The sequence below is a fragment of the Fundulus heteroclitus genome, chromosome 4 (genome assembly GCF_011125445.2).
Source record: "Fundulus heteroclitus isolate FHET01 chromosome 4, MU-UCD_Fhet_4.1, whole genome shotgun sequence".
NCBI classification, from domain to species: domain Eukaryota; kingdom Metazoa; phylum Chordata; class Actinopteri; order Cyprinodontiformes; family Fundulidae; genus Fundulus; species Fundulus heteroclitus.
The window spans coordinates 14,632,469-14,651,350 of NC_046364.1; the positions used below are offsets into that span (position 1 = coordinate 14,632,469).

At 40.1% G+C, this 18,882-nt stretch overlaps 1 protein-coding gene across 4 annotated transcripts in view; it reads left to right on the top strand.

Annotated features, from left to right (window-relative positions):
• nhsb (Nance-Horan syndrome b (congenital cataracts and dental anomalies)) overlaps window positions 1-8,821 on the top strand; it is a 63,830-nt gene extending 55,009 nt beyond the window's left edge. For 3 of the 4 annotated variants that reach the window (XM_036136111.1, XM_036136113.1, XM_036136114.1), the window contains 5 exons: window positions 213-347; window positions 456-608; window positions 840-4,031; window positions 4,663-4,786; window positions 4,939-8,821. In XM_036136111.1, coding sequence (XP_035992004.1) covers window positions 213-347; window positions 456-608; window positions 840-4,031; window positions 4,663-4,786; window positions 4,939-5,572 — 4,238 coding nt within the window. In that variant the 3' untranslated portion in view covers window positions 5,573-8,821. The remainder of the gene's footprint in view (window positions 1-212; window positions 348-455; window positions 609-839; window positions 4,032-4,662; window positions 4,787-4,938) is intronic. The other variant, XM_036136112.1, reaches the window with a different exon arrangement.
• Window positions 8,822-18,882: the final 10,061 nt, after the last annotated feature.

The window sequence follows — 18,882 nt, forward strand, 5'->3', positions numbered from 1 at the left end:
ATTTATCCCTTGTCAAATTTTCTTGTTCCCACTAATAAAGGTGTATTTCAGCAATATATGTATTCTACAGCTAAGAATAATTTCACAATAGAAATCCTGGCAAATAATCTAATAAAAAATTGTATTTAGCTGGGTTCAAGTTTTCCTTTGCTGCAATCCATGCCACTCTGCTTCAGACTTTTAAATGTCAACTGGCTTCTCTGTTGTCAAAGCAGGAGTCGGGTTTGACAGAGAGGCCAGTGCCCGTTGCTCACTAGTTCACTCCCAGTCGGTTCTTCAGAGAAGAAGGAAGCTGAGGAGGAGAAAGACTATCACAGGAATACCCAAGCGGGTACAACAGGACATGGGTATGTTAATACGGATATATGTAGGTTGATGTTAGGATCAAATTAACTCATCTGTAGCTACAATATTCTGAAGAAAATGTCCATATACTTTATTTCATTTAATTTCAGACTCAGATGAATCACCTGTGGCAAGAGAGCGCACAGTGATCATCCACGCCAATTCGCATCAACTCTCTCTCTGTCAAGAGGACTTCTCAATTAGTGGGCGTCTCCATCACACTCGTGACTCCGGCTGCCAGACAGATGATTTCCTTATAGCATGTATGTTTCAAATCATGTAGCAGTATGGAGAATGTCACTGCAATTTAAAATTTGAATTGGGAAAATATATATTTTGTAGCTGAGAAGATTTGTAGGAAATTGTTTGATCTATTGATGCCTTTGCTTTGCTGCAATAGCAGAACTACCTATTTACAGTCATCTTGGTCCTATATGCATTGATACAGATAGTATTAAAAAATCTTCCCATGATTCTCTCTTCCCCCGTTTTAGGTACAGCTGCTCCCTCCAGAAGACGCATTAGAGCTCAGCGTAACCATCAAGGCATCCCTGCCTCTCTGTCCCATTCTACGGGTAACATATCTTCCCTGGGTGACCAGTCGGACTTCACGTACACCACGGCATCCACGCATGGTGGCCGGTTGCGCTCACGCAGCCTACCAAGAGAGGGTGGGCGTCTAATGGACAGTGACGAGGACGATGATGACAACTATGACGATGATGACGAAGATGAAGAATTGTCACCTTATGAGGCTGAGGACTTCATTCCATCAGGACCAAGTCCAAGAATGAAGATGATGATGATGAAAGATGAAGAAGAGAGCACAGATGATCAGGCAGCCCCTGAGCCCCTGCAACTTGGAAGCCTGAAACGACTGCAGAGGTCTAGTGAAAGAGACCGGGGGAGCGGAGGAGGTGGGAGTCCAGAACATGGCTGGATGGAGAGGGGTCGTTCTCGCTTGCCTCGCAAGGCTGACATGGGTAGCTGCGAAATTTCATCCAGTTCTGATACTTTCAGCAGCCCCATTCATTCAGTGTCTACTACAGGAGTTCTCGGCAGCCACGTTGATCACAAGGAAGACCACCAGTCATCGAGTGGCAACTGGAGTGGTTCCAGTTCCACTTGCCCCTCACAAACGTCTGAAACCATCCCTCCACCCTCTTCTCCACCCCTGACAGGCTCTTCCCACTGTGATTCAGAGTTATCACTTAACACAGCGCCCAATGCTATTGATGAGGGATTTTCCCTCGATCCTTCCTACCACTCTGACCTCAGGCCCCAGAGTCAAGGCCCCAGATCAAGCTCTTTTACATCATCAGCCACAGACCAGCTTGATGATGCAGGGGTCAGTACAGCCAGCGAAGGGGAGTGGGCATACCCCCCAGACCAAGATCAGACTGACCCAGACCAAGACCTGGATCACAACCAAAAGCTGAGTGAAAGTCACCAGTTTCTTCAAGAATACAGCTCAAAAGAAGGTCTTAAAGACCAAACATGTTTCAGTAAACAGAACACCAATGCTGAAAAAGAGCCCAGCTCTCATTACCCACCTGGTACAGAGGGTTTTTACTCATCGTCTGCAAATTATGAGGAGTATAATCAGACTTACAGAGAATACACATGTAACTATGCAGACCTGGGTCCTGGCTGTCATCAGTCCAACACTTTGGCAACGCAATTATCCCATGGAGGTTATCATCGGCCCTCGCTTGAGTTCAAAACAGGTACTATGACTTTAGGGAGGACTTGCCGTCCGCTAAGAAAATCAAAAATCAAACCTCCACCACCCAAGCGAACATCCTCACTAAAGGAGACCAATAGTAGTGTTGATGTTGGAACAGACACACAAGCAGATAAGGATCAACCAAAGATGGTTAGTGAGCAAGAAATTACCTCGTCTTCCACAGATTTGAAGCTTGAACTGGACTTGGAACATGGAGGAGCTCCAGAACCATTACAGTCATCTTGTCTAGTTGCAGAGTCTTTGGGAACATGGGGAATGGGACTGGGGGGAGCCATGGACATAGTGGAGCCTATGTCCTTTAGCTCGGCAGATACACATTCATTTAAAGATGAAGGTGCTGTGCAATCTGACTATGCAGACCTGTGGCTTCACAACAGTGAACTAAAGTCTAGCAACGGTGAGTACGCATCAATGTCTAACTCGAGCACAGCCACAGGCACCACTGTTATGGATTGTATGAAGTCACCCGACAGCTCTTCCTCTTCCACAGAAACACAAATCCAGGGTGTAGCCCAGGCTACACAGTCCAAGGAAAGTAGTCCATCTCTCCCATCTGGAGACTTTAAACTTGGGTCACCTGAGAAACTGGCTGGCCTAGCTTCACCATCAAGTGGTTATTCCAGCCAATCTGAAACACCTACATCCACCTTACCCTCATCTTCGGCAGCGTTCTTCCCAGGTCCGCTGTCCCCTTCAACTGGCAAGAGAAAGCCGAAAGTGCCAGAAAGGAAGTCGTCTCTCTCTTCCTTGCAACAATTTCCACGAGATGGAACTTCCATTTCCTTTTGCAATAAGAGAGATCCAGACTTTCCACCTCCACCCTCTCAACTCGATCTCAATGTTCTACACGGCGGCTATGTGAGACACACATTATCCCACCGACCGTATCACATACATACACTTCACCATAGCAAACACAGAGTTGCAAATGTTTTATCTGCGGGACCAAAAGCATTGGTCCCTGAAATAACCAATACCAACCCACCACCAAGTTCAAGCTCTGCTTTAACAAATCCAAGCTCACATGTCCTGCCAGTAACTCTATCTACAATTCGGTCAGTCCAGCTTCATTCAGTTAGCCAATCTTCAGAGCCACCGAATACTTCCACAACATACCAGGACACAGCAAATGGAGCTGAGACTGTAACAAGACCAAAATGTGTTCCCAGTGCTTCTACTCTGGCTCCTCCCCCTCTTAATACCAGGCCTCTTCCTCCCCGAAGGCCACCTCCAAGACCCCCATGTCATGAACACGTCTACTCTCCTGAACGTTCACAGCCACCTCCACCTGGTCGACATCCTGATGGACCTCCATCCTATGAAAGTCTGCTTCTTAGGCAGGACAGGTATGGACCAGGAACCTTTTGGGCAATGACTGCCTTCAGAACAAGGATGGACCCTTCATCAGACCTCTCTGAAGACAGTTCACCCCTGCATAGACCAGTGCCACGTGCTCCGCACCCTTCACCTGTGGATCTCCACACACATATCCACTCACACACAGAGTTCAGAGGGCTTACCCACTCCTCACATTCACGTTCTGAGTTTAGAGTTTTGGGGGAGCGCTCCTTCTCCCAGGATGATGATGAAGATGAGGAAGAGGAGGAAGAGGAGGAGGAAGAGCAGGTGAAAGAGCCGCAGAGGGCTGCATGTTCCCGAGGAGGAATGCGATCGGACCACCCTCCTCCTCCAGCGTATGAATTTGCTGGGGTATCCCACTTAAACTCAGGGCAATGGGCTAGTCCTGTTAAAGTGCCTGGTAACACAACAGAGACATCGCATCCTTACCTAATCAGCGATGCCAGGAAAGGAGGACAAGAAATGCAGAAAGAAGAGAAGGAAGTGATATCAGGTGCTACCAGAAGTGCCCATCAGCACCAACTCCAGGAGAACAAGGATGACTCCACCACTCCTGACACTGAGGATTACTTTAGCAAAGGTAAGCTTTGAAACTAAATTAAACAAATATAAATTTGTGTTCTGTTTCTTACTGAAGCAGTGCTGGCATTAATGGATCACAGATCACGCATTTAGCTTGTGATGGTTTCGAAGCAAAACACATTATTACAGTGAAAACAGCTCTATTTCCTCATAAGACAGATTAAAAACAGTATCCTGTTGTCCTTGCAAAAGGCAAACAGAATGGGTTCCCTCATTAACTTTCATTAGATATATACTCATGCATTCCTTTATATTTTTCATACTTCTCATCTTTTCTAAATTGCTTTTAACCTATCTCAACTTACATTGCACTGGATCAAGTTTTACCAAAACATATGCGCCCCAATGCTGTCTACCCAGAAAATAAACCAGGCCACCGAGGTTCTCTGTGGAGAACCAAGGTTTTTTTGAATAATTTTTAGCATCCACTCAAAACTCAATTGAGCCATAATATGACCGTTTTTTTTTTTTTTTTGTATTATCTTTATTGAGCACTGAGGCTACCCCTTTGAAGATGCTATCCTGGTCAGTAGGCCACATCCCCCATATTAAGAACTGCCATTGTTTTATGACTTGCTTGTTTACTACTTGATCAGACAACCATATCATAACAACGCTGTGTTCCACAGACTCCACACCGAGTGACAATTCACTTTCCCCTCTGACGGATGACTCCAAAGTGGATGACGACATTATCATTACATCGCCTAACAAAAGTCGTACAACAGAAGACCTCTTTGCCATGATACATAGGTATTGTAAAGTTTGCAGTGACAGCCTATAGTTGCTTCTTAGCTGTATCTGTTGCTGTGTAATGTTTACATTTTCTAAGTTCATTCTAAGTTGTTGATGTTTATACGCTGTGTAATTTTTACTTCTCACTGTTTTGTGATTTCTTAATTTAGATCCAAGAGAAAGGTCCTAGGCCGCAAAGATTCAGGAGACCTAAATGTTAAGTCTCGTCTTTGCCCTGCAGCAGCTGTAACCCCTAGCAATGTTTCCACCGGTGTGGTCCCTCCAGCCCCTCCTCTCAACTTTCCGGCTACTTTAGCCAATGCTGTTGGGTCACAGAGAGCTCCTGTTCCAATCTATCGCAGTGCAAAGAAATCCAGCACATCCAACGAGGAGTTTAAACTTCTTTTGCTAAAGAAAGGTAGCAGGTCTGATTCCAGCTACCGGATGTCAGCGACAGAGATTCTGAAGAGCCCCATCACGCCAAAAACACCAGGGGAGTCCCTTCAGGAAGGTCCTATTAGACAGGCAGATGAGCAATCTTCTATGCCCCAGGACCCCCCAATCTCTGGTCTGGACACAATCCAGATACCAGGCCTTTTTCCTCGGGCCAACTCAGAAAGTTTCACCCCCAAAACCCTTCCTATGTCGGCTGCATCTCGACAGGGACGGTCGCGGATCCCCCCAGTTGCCAACAGCAGTCGCTACAGTACACGTAGCCGCCTCTACACAGCGCCCATGCAAGCCATTTCTGAAGGGGAGACGGAAAACTCCGATGGGAGCCCTCATGATGATAGATCATCATAAAATGACCTGATGAGAACTTTTACCAGTTTTCTGGATTTGAAATACCCCCCACTTCTCCTTTGTCACAAGTGGAGGGAGTCCTGCAACATTTCAAATCTGACTGTTGCTGAAATGCACTCAGCTACAACAAAATTGCTTAAAAGTGGCAGACTGTTGTGAGATAGAGAATCATTTAGGGATTATAATAAATGCTGAGAAAATATCTAAATACTTTATTTAGTAAAGAATTATCCCCTTCTTTAAAAGTGTAAGAAATATTTTGATTGAACAGGCTTTTTTATTTAAAAAAAAAAAAGATTAAAAAAAGTGTCTCCTAAATGTTCGGAAAATGAGAGGAAATAATATTGGGACTAAGTGTGTGTGTGCGTGTGTGTGTGCGTGTGTGTGTGTGTGTGTGTGTGTATACAGGCACATACTATCCTTACTAATATTTCTACTTTTTGTGTTTTGAATGGTGCAGGTGCACGGGTGTCACTTGGGGACTGATTTATTACGTCATTTAAAAATACTTTCCATATTTTGTATTCATTTAACCTATGGTGCCCACTGAATCAGCCAGACTTCCTAGAGTCTTTACTCAGTATTCCTGCCAACAAGCAAAGTCGGTTTGATGTGGACGATACTAGCAAGAGTCTCAACTCAGCACCAAGTTTTCTATTATATCTACATCTGCAGACCTGCCATAAAGTATATTACAAAGAGCCAATCTTATATTTGTCAACAAAAATGATATCCAAATACTAACATGATGCATGTATTTTTGTAAAAAAAAAAAAAATGCGCCTCAGAACATAAGGGTAAGACTTCAACTTGTTGCATGACCTGTATGGAAAGAACCCCTTGATCCTGGTTTCTGTCAACATATTTTGTACTTCTTTTGTATTACAGGAGTAATGATTATTTCACTGCTAAAGATTTGAGTTGCATTTGCGCCACTATGATCAAAACAGATTTTTCTTTGATTTGAGTGTCAAAAACAGAAGATCATGCAGGCTAATTTTGGACAATCGCACAGTGGCCTTTCTCCTACAGAGGTGGTTGTGGCAGGGCGTTTAGAAGTCCCTGGACGTATAAATTTACATGAAGCTTTGTCAAGTTTGACTTGAACTACATCGCACGCTTATAAAAAGCCGACCTTAAATTTTCTTGCTCTCCCCAGCTGCTAACAATAAAGCAAGAAAGGTGTGTTTTATTGCAGATTTAACCAAACCAGTGAGTGCAGCTGGTAAAATAAAAAGGCTTTAGAAGAAGGACTTCAATCTGTTGGACTAGAGGTTAACTTGGTATGGTTTCACAGATCCAACCTCGTTTTGCACTTCGTGATTCACAAGAATAAAAGAAAGAAAGATATATCTTATAATTAAATCCATGTATATTTGTACTGAATAGAAAAGCTCTTATCTATATTGAAATGAAGAGAACTTTTATGGGGAACCAATCCATGTGTAGCAAAGAACAGGTCTCACTGACAACATTACACATAACTTTTCTTTTGTTTCTTAGCAGTGTACTGTTCGCCTCTCCTTGTTGCCTCTCCTTCATTTGCACTGACCCAGTAGCGTTAGACAGGTGAAAGCTCAACCCAAATGGCCGGTGGAAACCCTTCTGAATTACACTTCAAACCTCACATATCACACAGTCTCAGAGGGAGACAGAGAGAAGACAATAAAAGGACAGAAGTACAACATAACGTCAATGGTCCGCACTGCAAGGGTAAAACAGATGTATCCGTCGAAGAGATATCTTTCATCACTGGAAAGCTTGACCTCTCACCTGCCTACCAGAACAAACACAACACAGATACTTCTTATGTTTAGAGACCTTGCTTCAATTGAAACCATTCACTGTATTCTGTGAATACCTCAGAAAGCAGATAGATAGATAGATAGATAGATAGATAGATAGATAGATAGATAGATAGATAGATAGATAGATAGATAGATAGATAGATAGATAGATAGATAGATAGATAGAAAGAAAGAACACAACGGTTTGAAACTCAGCGAATCTCTAATGCAGAACTGACACTGTGTAAGATGGAGAGCATAAAAAGCTGTGAACTTACTAGAATTTTACATTCGTCAAATTTCTGAAGCGCACTTGTTTCTGTCCACTGTTCTATTCGTTGTGTTTTTTTTTCAATCGCATGCAATAAATAAAGGGGGTGGGGGGAGGGGTGGGGGGGAAGAAAAGAAAAAGGACAGCACCTATTCATTATTTTTATCTGCAGGATTTCTCCACGAGAAAAAAAAAAATTAGTATTTTCTGTTTAAATGTCAAGTTGAATAGTGTGTTCTATAGATGTACAAACTGTCTGGCTAATTCTGTTCTGTATAGTTGTGCTCACACACACAGGGGTTTATCATGTACTGTATATCTCTTCACTGGACAATCATGCATTTAAGAGACTGTAAAGAAATGGATGCAGCATCTGTCTGGAGGGTGAATCTGAACAGCTTCTGTGCTGGGGCCCAGTCTCCCGGAGCTGTGGAAGTGAGAGAAATATTTTCCCGGGGAAACCAGTAAAAGTGTACATCTGGACTGACTTTGGATGACATGTAGACATAAACAAAAGACACAGAAATGGGAAATGAAATATCAATGCATAAACGCTATAAAAGCTTGGTTGACCTGAACAGAAAGTCATTGTCTATGTTTAACTCATAGTTGATTTTTTTTTTTCTACTCCAACAAACATTATTATGGATGAACATAATTGATGAACATGATGATTTGAAAATACTGTAACATATTTGACCATCTGTTTAGTGGGATTTTTCCATACTGTACCTTATACCGGTACTGGGGAAATATTTGATGACTGTTTCCTTTATCTGAACAGAAGTCAGTGGAAGATTGATTAAAACCTTTTGATTAGAAACACAGATTGAGACATCCTTGCGAGCTCCTAATTATGTAATATCATTACAGAATAAGTCACGAGCAGTTGGGAATAATAACAGAAGAGTCTAAAACTTTGTAAAGTTTATTCCCAGCTTTTGTCTGCTTGCAGATGTGCTCTGCCCTGAATTATAACAATAACCACACAATATTTTTTCTTCAAATATGTACAGTATGGATTATCACTAAACAGACTAAAAATATCTGAGCAGAAAAAAAATGTAGGCAATGATAAAAAGAAAACTGTTACAACATAGTTCCATGTTCAAAACTAGCTAGGACTTAACAGATTTCAGTCTCTTTTGTATTTTTGTATAAACCTGTAAATATGTTTTTGAAGGAAAAAAATCATTGGAAATTCTTTCTTTTGTAAAATAAATCAATAAAAGTTTTTAAAAAAGGGATTTTTTTCTCTCCTTAATTTTATATCATTCTTTTGAAGCTTTTATTTTGGCCTTTCAAATATTTTTTTTAAAACTGTGACAACCCTTTAGTTTTAAATAAAGTTCAGTTTCATTTATTTTGGATTTTTTTTTTTTTTTTTTAATGCTTAGTGTTTATTTGTCATACAATACAAAGCCTCGTGTTCCAGTATTTGCTACCATTAGAGCAAAGATAGAACATGTACACTAGGTGGCAGTGTTTTGCCCTTCTTAGTTCAAGCTACTGTAAACAGTTCAGAATCAGCTTTATTGGCCAAGATTGTGTGGACAAATAATTGTTTTTTGCTTTCATACACTCACACCATAAAGGGATGAAGTATAAACATAAAAACTTTTGAGGAAGTGAAATAAAGGATATAAGGAACCATATGTATGTGTATGTACCGCCCGATCTTAAAAGAAAAGGAAGGCAGGTTGTGGTAGTGCAAATTGTTGTTCTACAGTCTCAGAAGTGCTGGGCCTTCTTTGGACAGTTATGTGTGATAACCATCCCAGTATTGCATCAAGGGTCAATACTGTATTGATGATCAATTTATAGGTCAGTAGATTGTTCGGAGGGCTAAAAAAGTAAAGTGTCACATTATCTGTTGCTAAACAAGGTCATAGACTCCCTGTTTACCAATTTCACAAATCCGCCGCAATTTATATTTTTTGCCATAATGTTGTAGTCCAAGTTCAAGGATGCCGAAGGTACAAGTGGATAACTGAAAATATACAGTTTAGGGTTCATTAACCCACACAATTCCTTACACCATCCCCCCAGCATGTACAAAAATGGGATGGAGTGGAACGCTCTGTGACCTGAAGGAAGGTGGGGTGTGAAGTGCCTCCATTGCATTTATAGAGACAGCACCAAAACGAGTTGCTCAGACACATTTCAGAACAGGGGCAAAAGAAGGGCTGTGGAGCTACAATAACGAGAAATTCAGTCCAAAGTATTGCAGTTCCACCACAACTGAATGATTTCTATGTGAAAAAGAAAGCATTAAAAAGTATGATACGCTACCTTTAAAACTTCTAAGCCAGACTGTCGAGATTAATATTGATATACCCGCAGCGATACCCTTTATTTCTCTCTTTTTCTTCTTTTCAAAAAGATATGCAAGGATACAAAGGTTGATTATTCCATCAACCTTTACCTAGTCAATAATAGAAGTAAAACTAAATATTTTAAAAACCATAAACATTAATACAGTTAATATGTGAAAAGAAGGGACACATGTGTTGACAAAAACCTTCTAAAGACCAGAGTTCATGACCATGTCTCGCAGAAATATTAGTTTATTATTGTTCCTTTTCATTCAGGAACTTCTCCCTCCATCTTCATTAGTACCAAGTATCAACTCAGTTTGCTAGGCAGAGGCGGGATCTGCTGCATTGCATTTAACTCAGAAACTGAAACTAATAGGTTGGAATGGCGCAAAGTTGAGTTAACAGCGGACCAGATAACACAGAGTTTGGGATTCTAAAATAAAAAAAATAAAATACATAAAGTTAAAAAAAAAGGTCAGGATTCCAGTATGGCGACGGCCAGTACAGCTGTTGTTTTATTTGTAGTATGTCTTACGAAACATCGTTTAAAGCTGTACTTCCCACATGGAAACACCACTTTTAATTTGTCCAATTCACAAGTGCAGCTGATAACTTATATGTAACATTAACCCCAACAACTATATCTTGTAAATAAAGAAATATTGCATTCAGATTCAGATTTATACATCAAACACAGATAAAAAAAAATAGAAATATAGCTTGTGTGGTATCAAAGTTTCACATTAAAAAATAGAGAAACTAATCACAAATGGATTATCTGTATGTATAGGAGAAATGTTACCAGTTTTATCAGCAGCATAGTGGGTGGAAGAAATAAAACCATTAAGTTAATAAAACAGTGAGATTCAAGGTCTGTATTATTGAGTTTAAGACATAAATCATTCAGGTGGTAGGCCAGACATTACATTCTTTATTCAGAATACAAAAGATGGGTTTAAAATTAAATATGTTATGGGTACCAGCACACATTGGGATAAAAGTAAATTTTATATATATATATATATATATATATATATATATATATATATATATATATATATATATATATATAATTTGTTTTACAGTTAATACTGAGATAAATCTGAGACAAAAAGAATCATTAAACAAAAAGTGTAAGAAAGACTGGCAGAACAGGTGGGATGGAGAAAGGAAAGAATTATTGGTTTTATAGAATCAAAATGGTAGTAGGAGAAACAAGAGATGGAAGATGGGGCAGAGAGGTGGACAGATTAATTACAAAATTAAGATTTGGACACACAGGAGTTAATTCTACACTGGTTAAAATAAAAAAGCATAGCGCAGGGAGATGTCATTACTGTAGGGAGGAGGAATCAATAGAACATGTCATTTTGAAATGTGAGCAATACGAACAAGAAAGAAGAATCATGAGGAGAGAATTCAAAACATTTAAAGAAAAGTTTATTTATAATAGATAGCAAACAAATACAAATTATTCGGTTCTTTAAGAAAACAAAATTGATTAACACTCTTATTTAGGAACTTTAGTCACGATGAACCACACTCCATACCAGTTGGTGGCAGTAATGTGCACCTTAAAGTTTTTTTTTGCTAACCACCAATAAACTCCATAAGCAAAAGAAGAAGTCAAAGAATAAGAAAACAGCGCACTACTGGCCATAGACATATATAATATAATCTTTATATATGTCTATGCTACTGGCCCTCAAGGATTGGAGTTTGGGACCAGACCGCTGTTTTTAGTCCCTGTCTCTGTTGTGCGGGGCTGGAAATGCAAACGCTTGGAACGACTCTTTCTACAGACTCGTTACTTACTGGATCTGGATCACCCACACTTGGCTATGAGTCGGCTCGCCTTGTCGGCTACTCTGGTACCGGCCTCGATGCGGTTCCAAGCGCAGCCAGTCAGCCCGACCAAACTGCGCCGCGACGCTGGACTCCATGATGGATGAGGGTGAGCGCTTCTGTATCTTTTATGCAACTGGTATGATCGACTTTAAGCTGACTTTGTAGGAGCAGGAGACGACCTGAAGCCTTCTTCTTCTTTTGCCTGAGGACGATGCTACCTCTGCTGCCATGTCTCCATATGACGCTGAAGATGACTTCCGGTTCAGGAAACGGTCCGCCTCTTGTTTTCACTACCCTGAACCCTGAGCGTCTTTGATTCGCTTTAGTTTAAAAACACCCAGAGTCTTCAGACCTGCGCAGGGTTGTTCTGCGCTAGTTAGGAGACTCGTTCGACCCACGTTCTGAGATTTGTGAAAACCTTTTATTTGACATGTGAAAGTTCATTAAACAAAAGGGTCAAATTAGTAGGACCATATTAGGACTGGTCAAGCTGAAAAACTACAACACCCAGACTCTTTAAACACAGACTACATTGTTCTTGTGATATATGAAAGTCAGTATGATAAAGCTGGATTAACTCCATTCTGTTTTTGTTTTTTTTGGCATCTTTTTCAACATTGAGACTAGTCATAATCCTCAAACTCAAAAATTACTTATGTGCTCTAAATTGTTTAACAGTACATGATATGAGACAATAGATCAGTAATTAAAGATAACTTAATATAGGCTAAAAACGTGTTTGTCAATGCAGATGTCTGTGATTGTTATAAACTATTGTGCGTGTTTTTTTGTTAATCAGTAATATAGGTTGATATTTATAAACAGTCCATATAGGTCAACGGTTCTGATCAATTACTATCAAGTATCAATTAACTTAACATTTTTTTAAAGATTTTGTTCTGCTGAAGTTTAACTTTTCTTTTCACAGTATAACTTAAAGTCAGATTTATTTATTAACAGGTACATTATCATCCAGGTTTGATATTTTGCTCCTCCAATCATTTTGCTCATACTCTCACCAGTCAGACACCATTTCCAGCTACCCTTCCTTAACTGGTGCAGACTGGACTCTGATAGCTGCCGGTCCTTTTCAGAAGACCGGCGCCTGGTGGAATTTCAGCTAGCCGCAGTAAGTAGTTTTGGTTACATGTACCTTTTGAGCTTTACGTTTACAGGCTAACAAGGCTACTTTCACACTGGAGGGAAATGCGGCCCAATCCAATGTTTTTGCCCCTCGAAAAAATCCAATCTTTGCCACTTCCATATGTGGCACTAATTCGGATACGTATCGGCTATTTTCCAAGGTGTCCACAGTCTGAACGGCCATGTCGCATTTTATCTGTCTTTCACGTCACTCTCCTGTCTGTCACTGCACATCCACACACAGCAGCAGTCAGCGCTCCATAAAAGACCGTTATTAATAGCTGTGCTGTTTTCTTCTTACCTCGCTTGTGGTCTTAATATTGTCGGCTCCCATTGCTCAACAGCTTTGTAATAATGACAATGAGAGTTGCAAGATGGTATGTTTTTTTTTTTTTTTTTTGAACAAAACTTTATTGAACACTTCAAGAAACAATTACATTCATAATTTCTTCCGTAAACGGCGAGCTGCTGAGTGACGTCTCCTTCTGTTATCAGTGCACGCTGATAGCGTTCAGACAGCAGGATGATGGCGGTCGCATTTAATCGTAGCATGAATGGCCACCTCAAAAAAAATCTGGAATGAGAATCAAGACCTGCAGTGTGAAAGTAGCCTAACTTTGAACAAAAACATAATATACTTGGAGCTAATTGAACTTAAATCAGGCTCCCCAGCTGCCTCTTGATTTATAAGAATAGGTTTTTCAACTTCTTACGGGGTCCCAGTCATGTGAATTGTATTTTTTATTTTATTGAAGCCTGTGAAATGGCTAGTGGGTTTATGGAAATCTTAACGCACCCAGTCTCAACCTGTGGCCATTTTCACAAAACAATTCAAGACCTGAATGGGATGACAAGTGACCAATATAGCACATTTTGCTGTGACTATGCCGCCATTTAACTCTCATGTTTTCTTGAATGCTTACAGTTGTCTACAGGCCTGCACTGAGACATACAGAAAACCAGAGCACGCTTCTGTCCGTGGACGTCCCCAACGTGGTCTGCTGGTCTCGGTAGTTCTCAAAGAACATGTAGAGTCTCCATCCAACAGCCTGGGCCCCCGGTTTTGTCAATTCTTGGTGGAAAGTAAGACTTGCATTAAATAGAAATGTGTGACCGCAGTATTTGTTTCATTTCATATTGATTTCTATTGAAGTCGTATTTGGCTAGACAGAAGCACAGATCGTGGCACTGTTGACATTTTTCTTAAAATTGTAAAGTTTATGTCACTTTAGATGGGCTTAGGTTGGGTAAAAAAAAAAAAAAAAAGAGAGAGAGAGAGCCATTTGTCTTATTTCTATTCTACAGGACGTTGTCTCTGGTGAGGTGGTGCCACGTTTTACTTTTAATGAAATGTGGGTTCCAATCATAACTGATGATAGACAACTCAACACAATAAGGAAATCCCCGTCAGACCAGCAAGACGGCTGCCAAACCATCTCAGCTCAAGCCTTGAAGCATAGTGCCTTCAGACGGGATCAAGTGCTTTCTAAATGCAACACTTTCTGAGATATGTTAGCAACACTGCTTTGTGCATTACTTTCACATTTAAATTTAATTAATTTATCATTACTGTTTTGGAAGAAATACTGTTGTTTGTTTTTTTGTTTTGTTTTTTGTTATCAGAATTTACAAAAATCTCCACATGCAAAAAATATGTGAACTGTGTAAAGTACTTCAATAAATCTGACTGTAATCCATAAGTTTGATGGTTATCATTGATAAATGAACAAAGGGGAGGGGGGGGGGAGCAAACACCAACAATCTGAGAATTATTCCTGGTTGATAATACAGAGCAAAGTAATGAACATTCAGTAAAGGGATGAGGAGTGGCTCGGTGGTAGCGCAGGTGGACCACAGGACGAGGTTCTTGTCCTTGAAGCTGTTCTAGGTTTAGTTACCGAGCCATTTGCTGCACATCTTCTCCTTCTCTTTGGGCCTTTTCTTTCCTCCTGCCCAGCTACTAATGACTGAAAGTCATTGGTGCCATCAAAAATCTTTAAAAAGAAACGTTTTTTTTAAGTCTGGGTGTCGTATCAACACAGAAGTGGTAGCTCATAGCAGGAGTAGGTAAGAAGAAGCAGGGTCTGAAGTTATGAAACATGTTAGTGGAAAGTAAAACGAACTTTGTTCTTAAGAATTTTTCATAAAATGCAGATGGAGGAGAGGTAGGAACATGAGTGACTGAAAGAAAGAGGAGCGTCAGAAATGATCATCTAAAAGATTAAAAATTATTTATTAACTTAAAGGTATATAGCCACGCTATGCTTATAAAAAAAGACCAAAAACCATTTGATCACGATAAAATAAGGTTATAAACACCAAGCCTCCATCCTGATAATGTTTTGATGGTCCTTTTTGTGGATAAAAATAACCCCAACACCGGGTGCCATGACCAAATATAAGCATATGTGGCGCCATCTACCTGCAGTATCGCAAAACAATCATAATTCCGGTTTGCTCAAATAATAAAACAGTATTTAATAATGCCAGACCGAGCCTGACCCTCTGCGATGGCATCGAAGACCAAAAGTTGTTAACTAAAACAACCATCTACAGCAACTTTAAGAGCCTCATATCAGAACATTTACGTCAATCAACTCTGTGGTTACACCTGAGCCTCGGCAGCTTTAGCTTGTGCTTCAGTGAACACCAACATCCATACTCTATTCCCAGCGACATTCCTGTCTTTTCCCTCTTGGAATCAAAATGTTTTTACATTTCTTTTTTTCACTGGATCTTGGACCATTCTTCCTTGTTTCACTGCAAGATGCTAATAGCCTTGTTTTACCCCCACCTGCGCAAGTGCAGTGTCGTACTTCCTCTGTTTATTAAAAATAAACACGAAAAGGCTTTATTTACTAACAAACTGAGCAAAAACAAGGTGTAAAATGCCAAATTAACTAATACGCCAGCAGGATGTGATGAACTTTCATAAAAACTTTGTATGCAACCAGAGGGAGCTACTGACATATAAATAAATAAAAAGTAAAATTCTGTTGCTATGCACCTTTTTAATGCATTTTTTTGCAGTGAGAGAGGAGCTTCTGATGCAGTTGATAACAGAAACTGAGAGACTTGCACATCGTGGAAATACAGGAAAATGTGTTTAAGAAAGAACTGCTGTATTAATAAAGTCTTTAAAAGTTTGAAGTTGTTCATTTTATTCTTTTTTTAACTAGACTATTTTATTGCAGAGACCTCTAGCCCACACACAGACACACACCGTTTAGCCTGTTTTGAGTTTTCTTTTCTTCTGTGTGTGCCATAAGTGCAAAAACTATCTACCGTAGTCCCGGTTCCAGTCCGTGTGTTGTAGTTTTTGACCTGGACCAGTTCTAATGTATTTCAGGTGCTAAAATGCTAATTTGGCCCTTTTAATTAACTTTCACTGTTTAAATAAAGGTTTTACAAACTTTTTGACTGATTCTCATATTGGTGTCAAACCATCTAGTCCTTGTTTGAAGAGTTGTGTATTGTAGTAGGGAGGTAGGACTCGAGAGCCGGGCCTCAAGCACAGCCAAGGGAGGTCAGAGTATGTGCAAAGCTTACCTGTCATCACCCACCTTTAAACGGGGCCATGGGCGTTGCAACAATTATGTGTGAAGGGGACGTGTCGCCCACATTCTTGAAAGCTATCCGATTGGATCCCCTCACATGTACAAAAATATGTGCCTGTGTACTGTTTCTTTTGCTTTCTGAAAGAATCCATCCCACTTAATTGATATAATACTTATATGTCTAAAGCTCCACTCCGTCGTTTGCCGGTTGCCCTCAACATCTCACCGCACCGCTGCTTTCTCCTAGCATAAAAACTGAGTGGCAGCTGAAAACTGGACACGGTAGCATCTGTCCCACTGACATCTCATTGTGTCTAGCTTTTGCTTTTACATTGCCTTGGACTGAGCTCTGAGCCATGTTAAATGACTAAAAAAAGAAACATTTAGGAGCAATCTACTTCCCTTTTCTTTACTAGTGTGGATGACCTGTTTGCAACCTCTGATCCCTCCCCAGACACAATATACATCAGAAGATTCCCAACAAAGAAGCCGAAAGTAAGTCAACATTTCCCAACAGGACAGTTGTTTTCCCCCGATGTCGTGTTTATGCAGTTAGCTGTAGGTTGTCACCCGTCCCGTAAAATATGGCATTGTCCTTTTGGTTAATGTTACGTCCGTTTTGAAGCAATTCCATATGTTGATAAATGTCAGATAATTGTGTCTGCCACACACTTCGACATTAAGTCTAATAGGCTCTGTGCAGAGACAATATTAGACAGAGACTAACGAAATTAAACGCAGGAAATAAGCCCAGCAATATAGTCGTCGCAGGATTTAAGCAAGGCAAGGGCAAGGCAAGGCAAATTTATTTATATAGCACAATTCAGTACAGGGACAATGCAAAGTGCTTTACATGATTAAAATATAGCAAATTAAAACAGAATAAAAGCAAGTAGGAATAAAATGTAGATAGAAATTAGAACAAAAAAGTGGTGATTCAGTTAACTAGAACAGTTGAAGGCAATCCTAAACAAATGTGTTTTTAATCTTGATTTAAAGGAACTCAGGCTTTCCGCACTTTTACAATTTTCTGGAAGTTTTTCCAGATAAGTGGAACATAGGAACTAAATGCTGCTTCTCCTTGTTTAGTTCTGGTTCTAGGTATGCAGAGTAGGCTGGAGCCAGAAGACCTTAGTGGTCTGGAGGGTTGATACACTGATAACAAGTCTGTGATGTATTTAGGAGCTAAGCCATTTAGGGATTTATAGACTAACAGAAGTATTTTAAAGTCTATTCTCTGAGATACAGGAAGCCAGTGTAAGGACTTTAGAACTGGTGTGATGTGCTCTACTTTCTTAGTCTTAGTGAGGACGCGGGCAGCAGTGTTCTGGATCAGCTGCAGCTGTCTGATCCACTTTTTAGGCAAACCTGTGAAAACACCGTTGCAGTAATCTATTTGACTAAAAATAAACGCATGGATTAGTTTTTCCAGATCCTGCTGAGACATTAGTCCTTTAATCCTGGAAATATTCTTCAGGTGATAGAAAGCCGACCTTGTAACTGTCTTTAGATGCTTTTGAAGGTTCAGGTCTGAGTCCATTACTACTCCCAGTGGTTCCAAACTGAAGCGACTGAAGCTGTGTGCTAACTTTTGATCTCTCCTCTATTGGTCCAAGGATTATTACTTCTGTTTTGTTTTTATTCAACTGAAGAAAATTTTGGCACATCCACGTATTGATTTCTTCTAGGCATTTACTCAGTGCTTGAACCTGGTGACATGGTGATGTAAAGCTGTGTGTCGTCTGCATAGTTATGGTAGCTGATGTTGTTGTTTTTTATTATCTGAGCAAGAGGGAGCATGTAGATATTGAAAAGGAGGGGACCCAGGATGGACCCTTGGGGAACCCCGCATGTGATTTTTGTCATCTTTGATGTAAAGTTATCTACTGATACAAAAAATTCCCTGTCCTTTAAGTAGGATTTAAACCAGTTGAGCGCTTTACCTCATTGGGTTCGACTGAGGCGCTATGTGGGGTCATAATAGGTCTGGATGATAATTTTGTGGTTCAATAGAAGAAAAGTTTTCCTTTTGCAATAAAGCCTATAATGTAGGTTTATACTACAGTTATTACACCTTCCCAACCAATCACAAACGCAGACCCAGGACAGCTCTTTCACCAAGCGTCAATAAGTTCAGAGAGCACATGTTCTCTTTTTAAGACTTATAGTTTTGGTAAAATGTTGGTAAATATGACTTCCATTTTATTGATATGCTTTTATTTAATATATCGTCCAGCCCTAGGTTATAACAGCTGTAGGGTAATCGGCTGTGACCTAGTTGGAGTCATGGCATTTCTGGATTTTGTTTGCTTTTTTTTATTCAATATTTTCTTATAGTTTTAACAGTGTTTGTAGTGGTTTGTATCACCATTTAGCCAAGATTCAG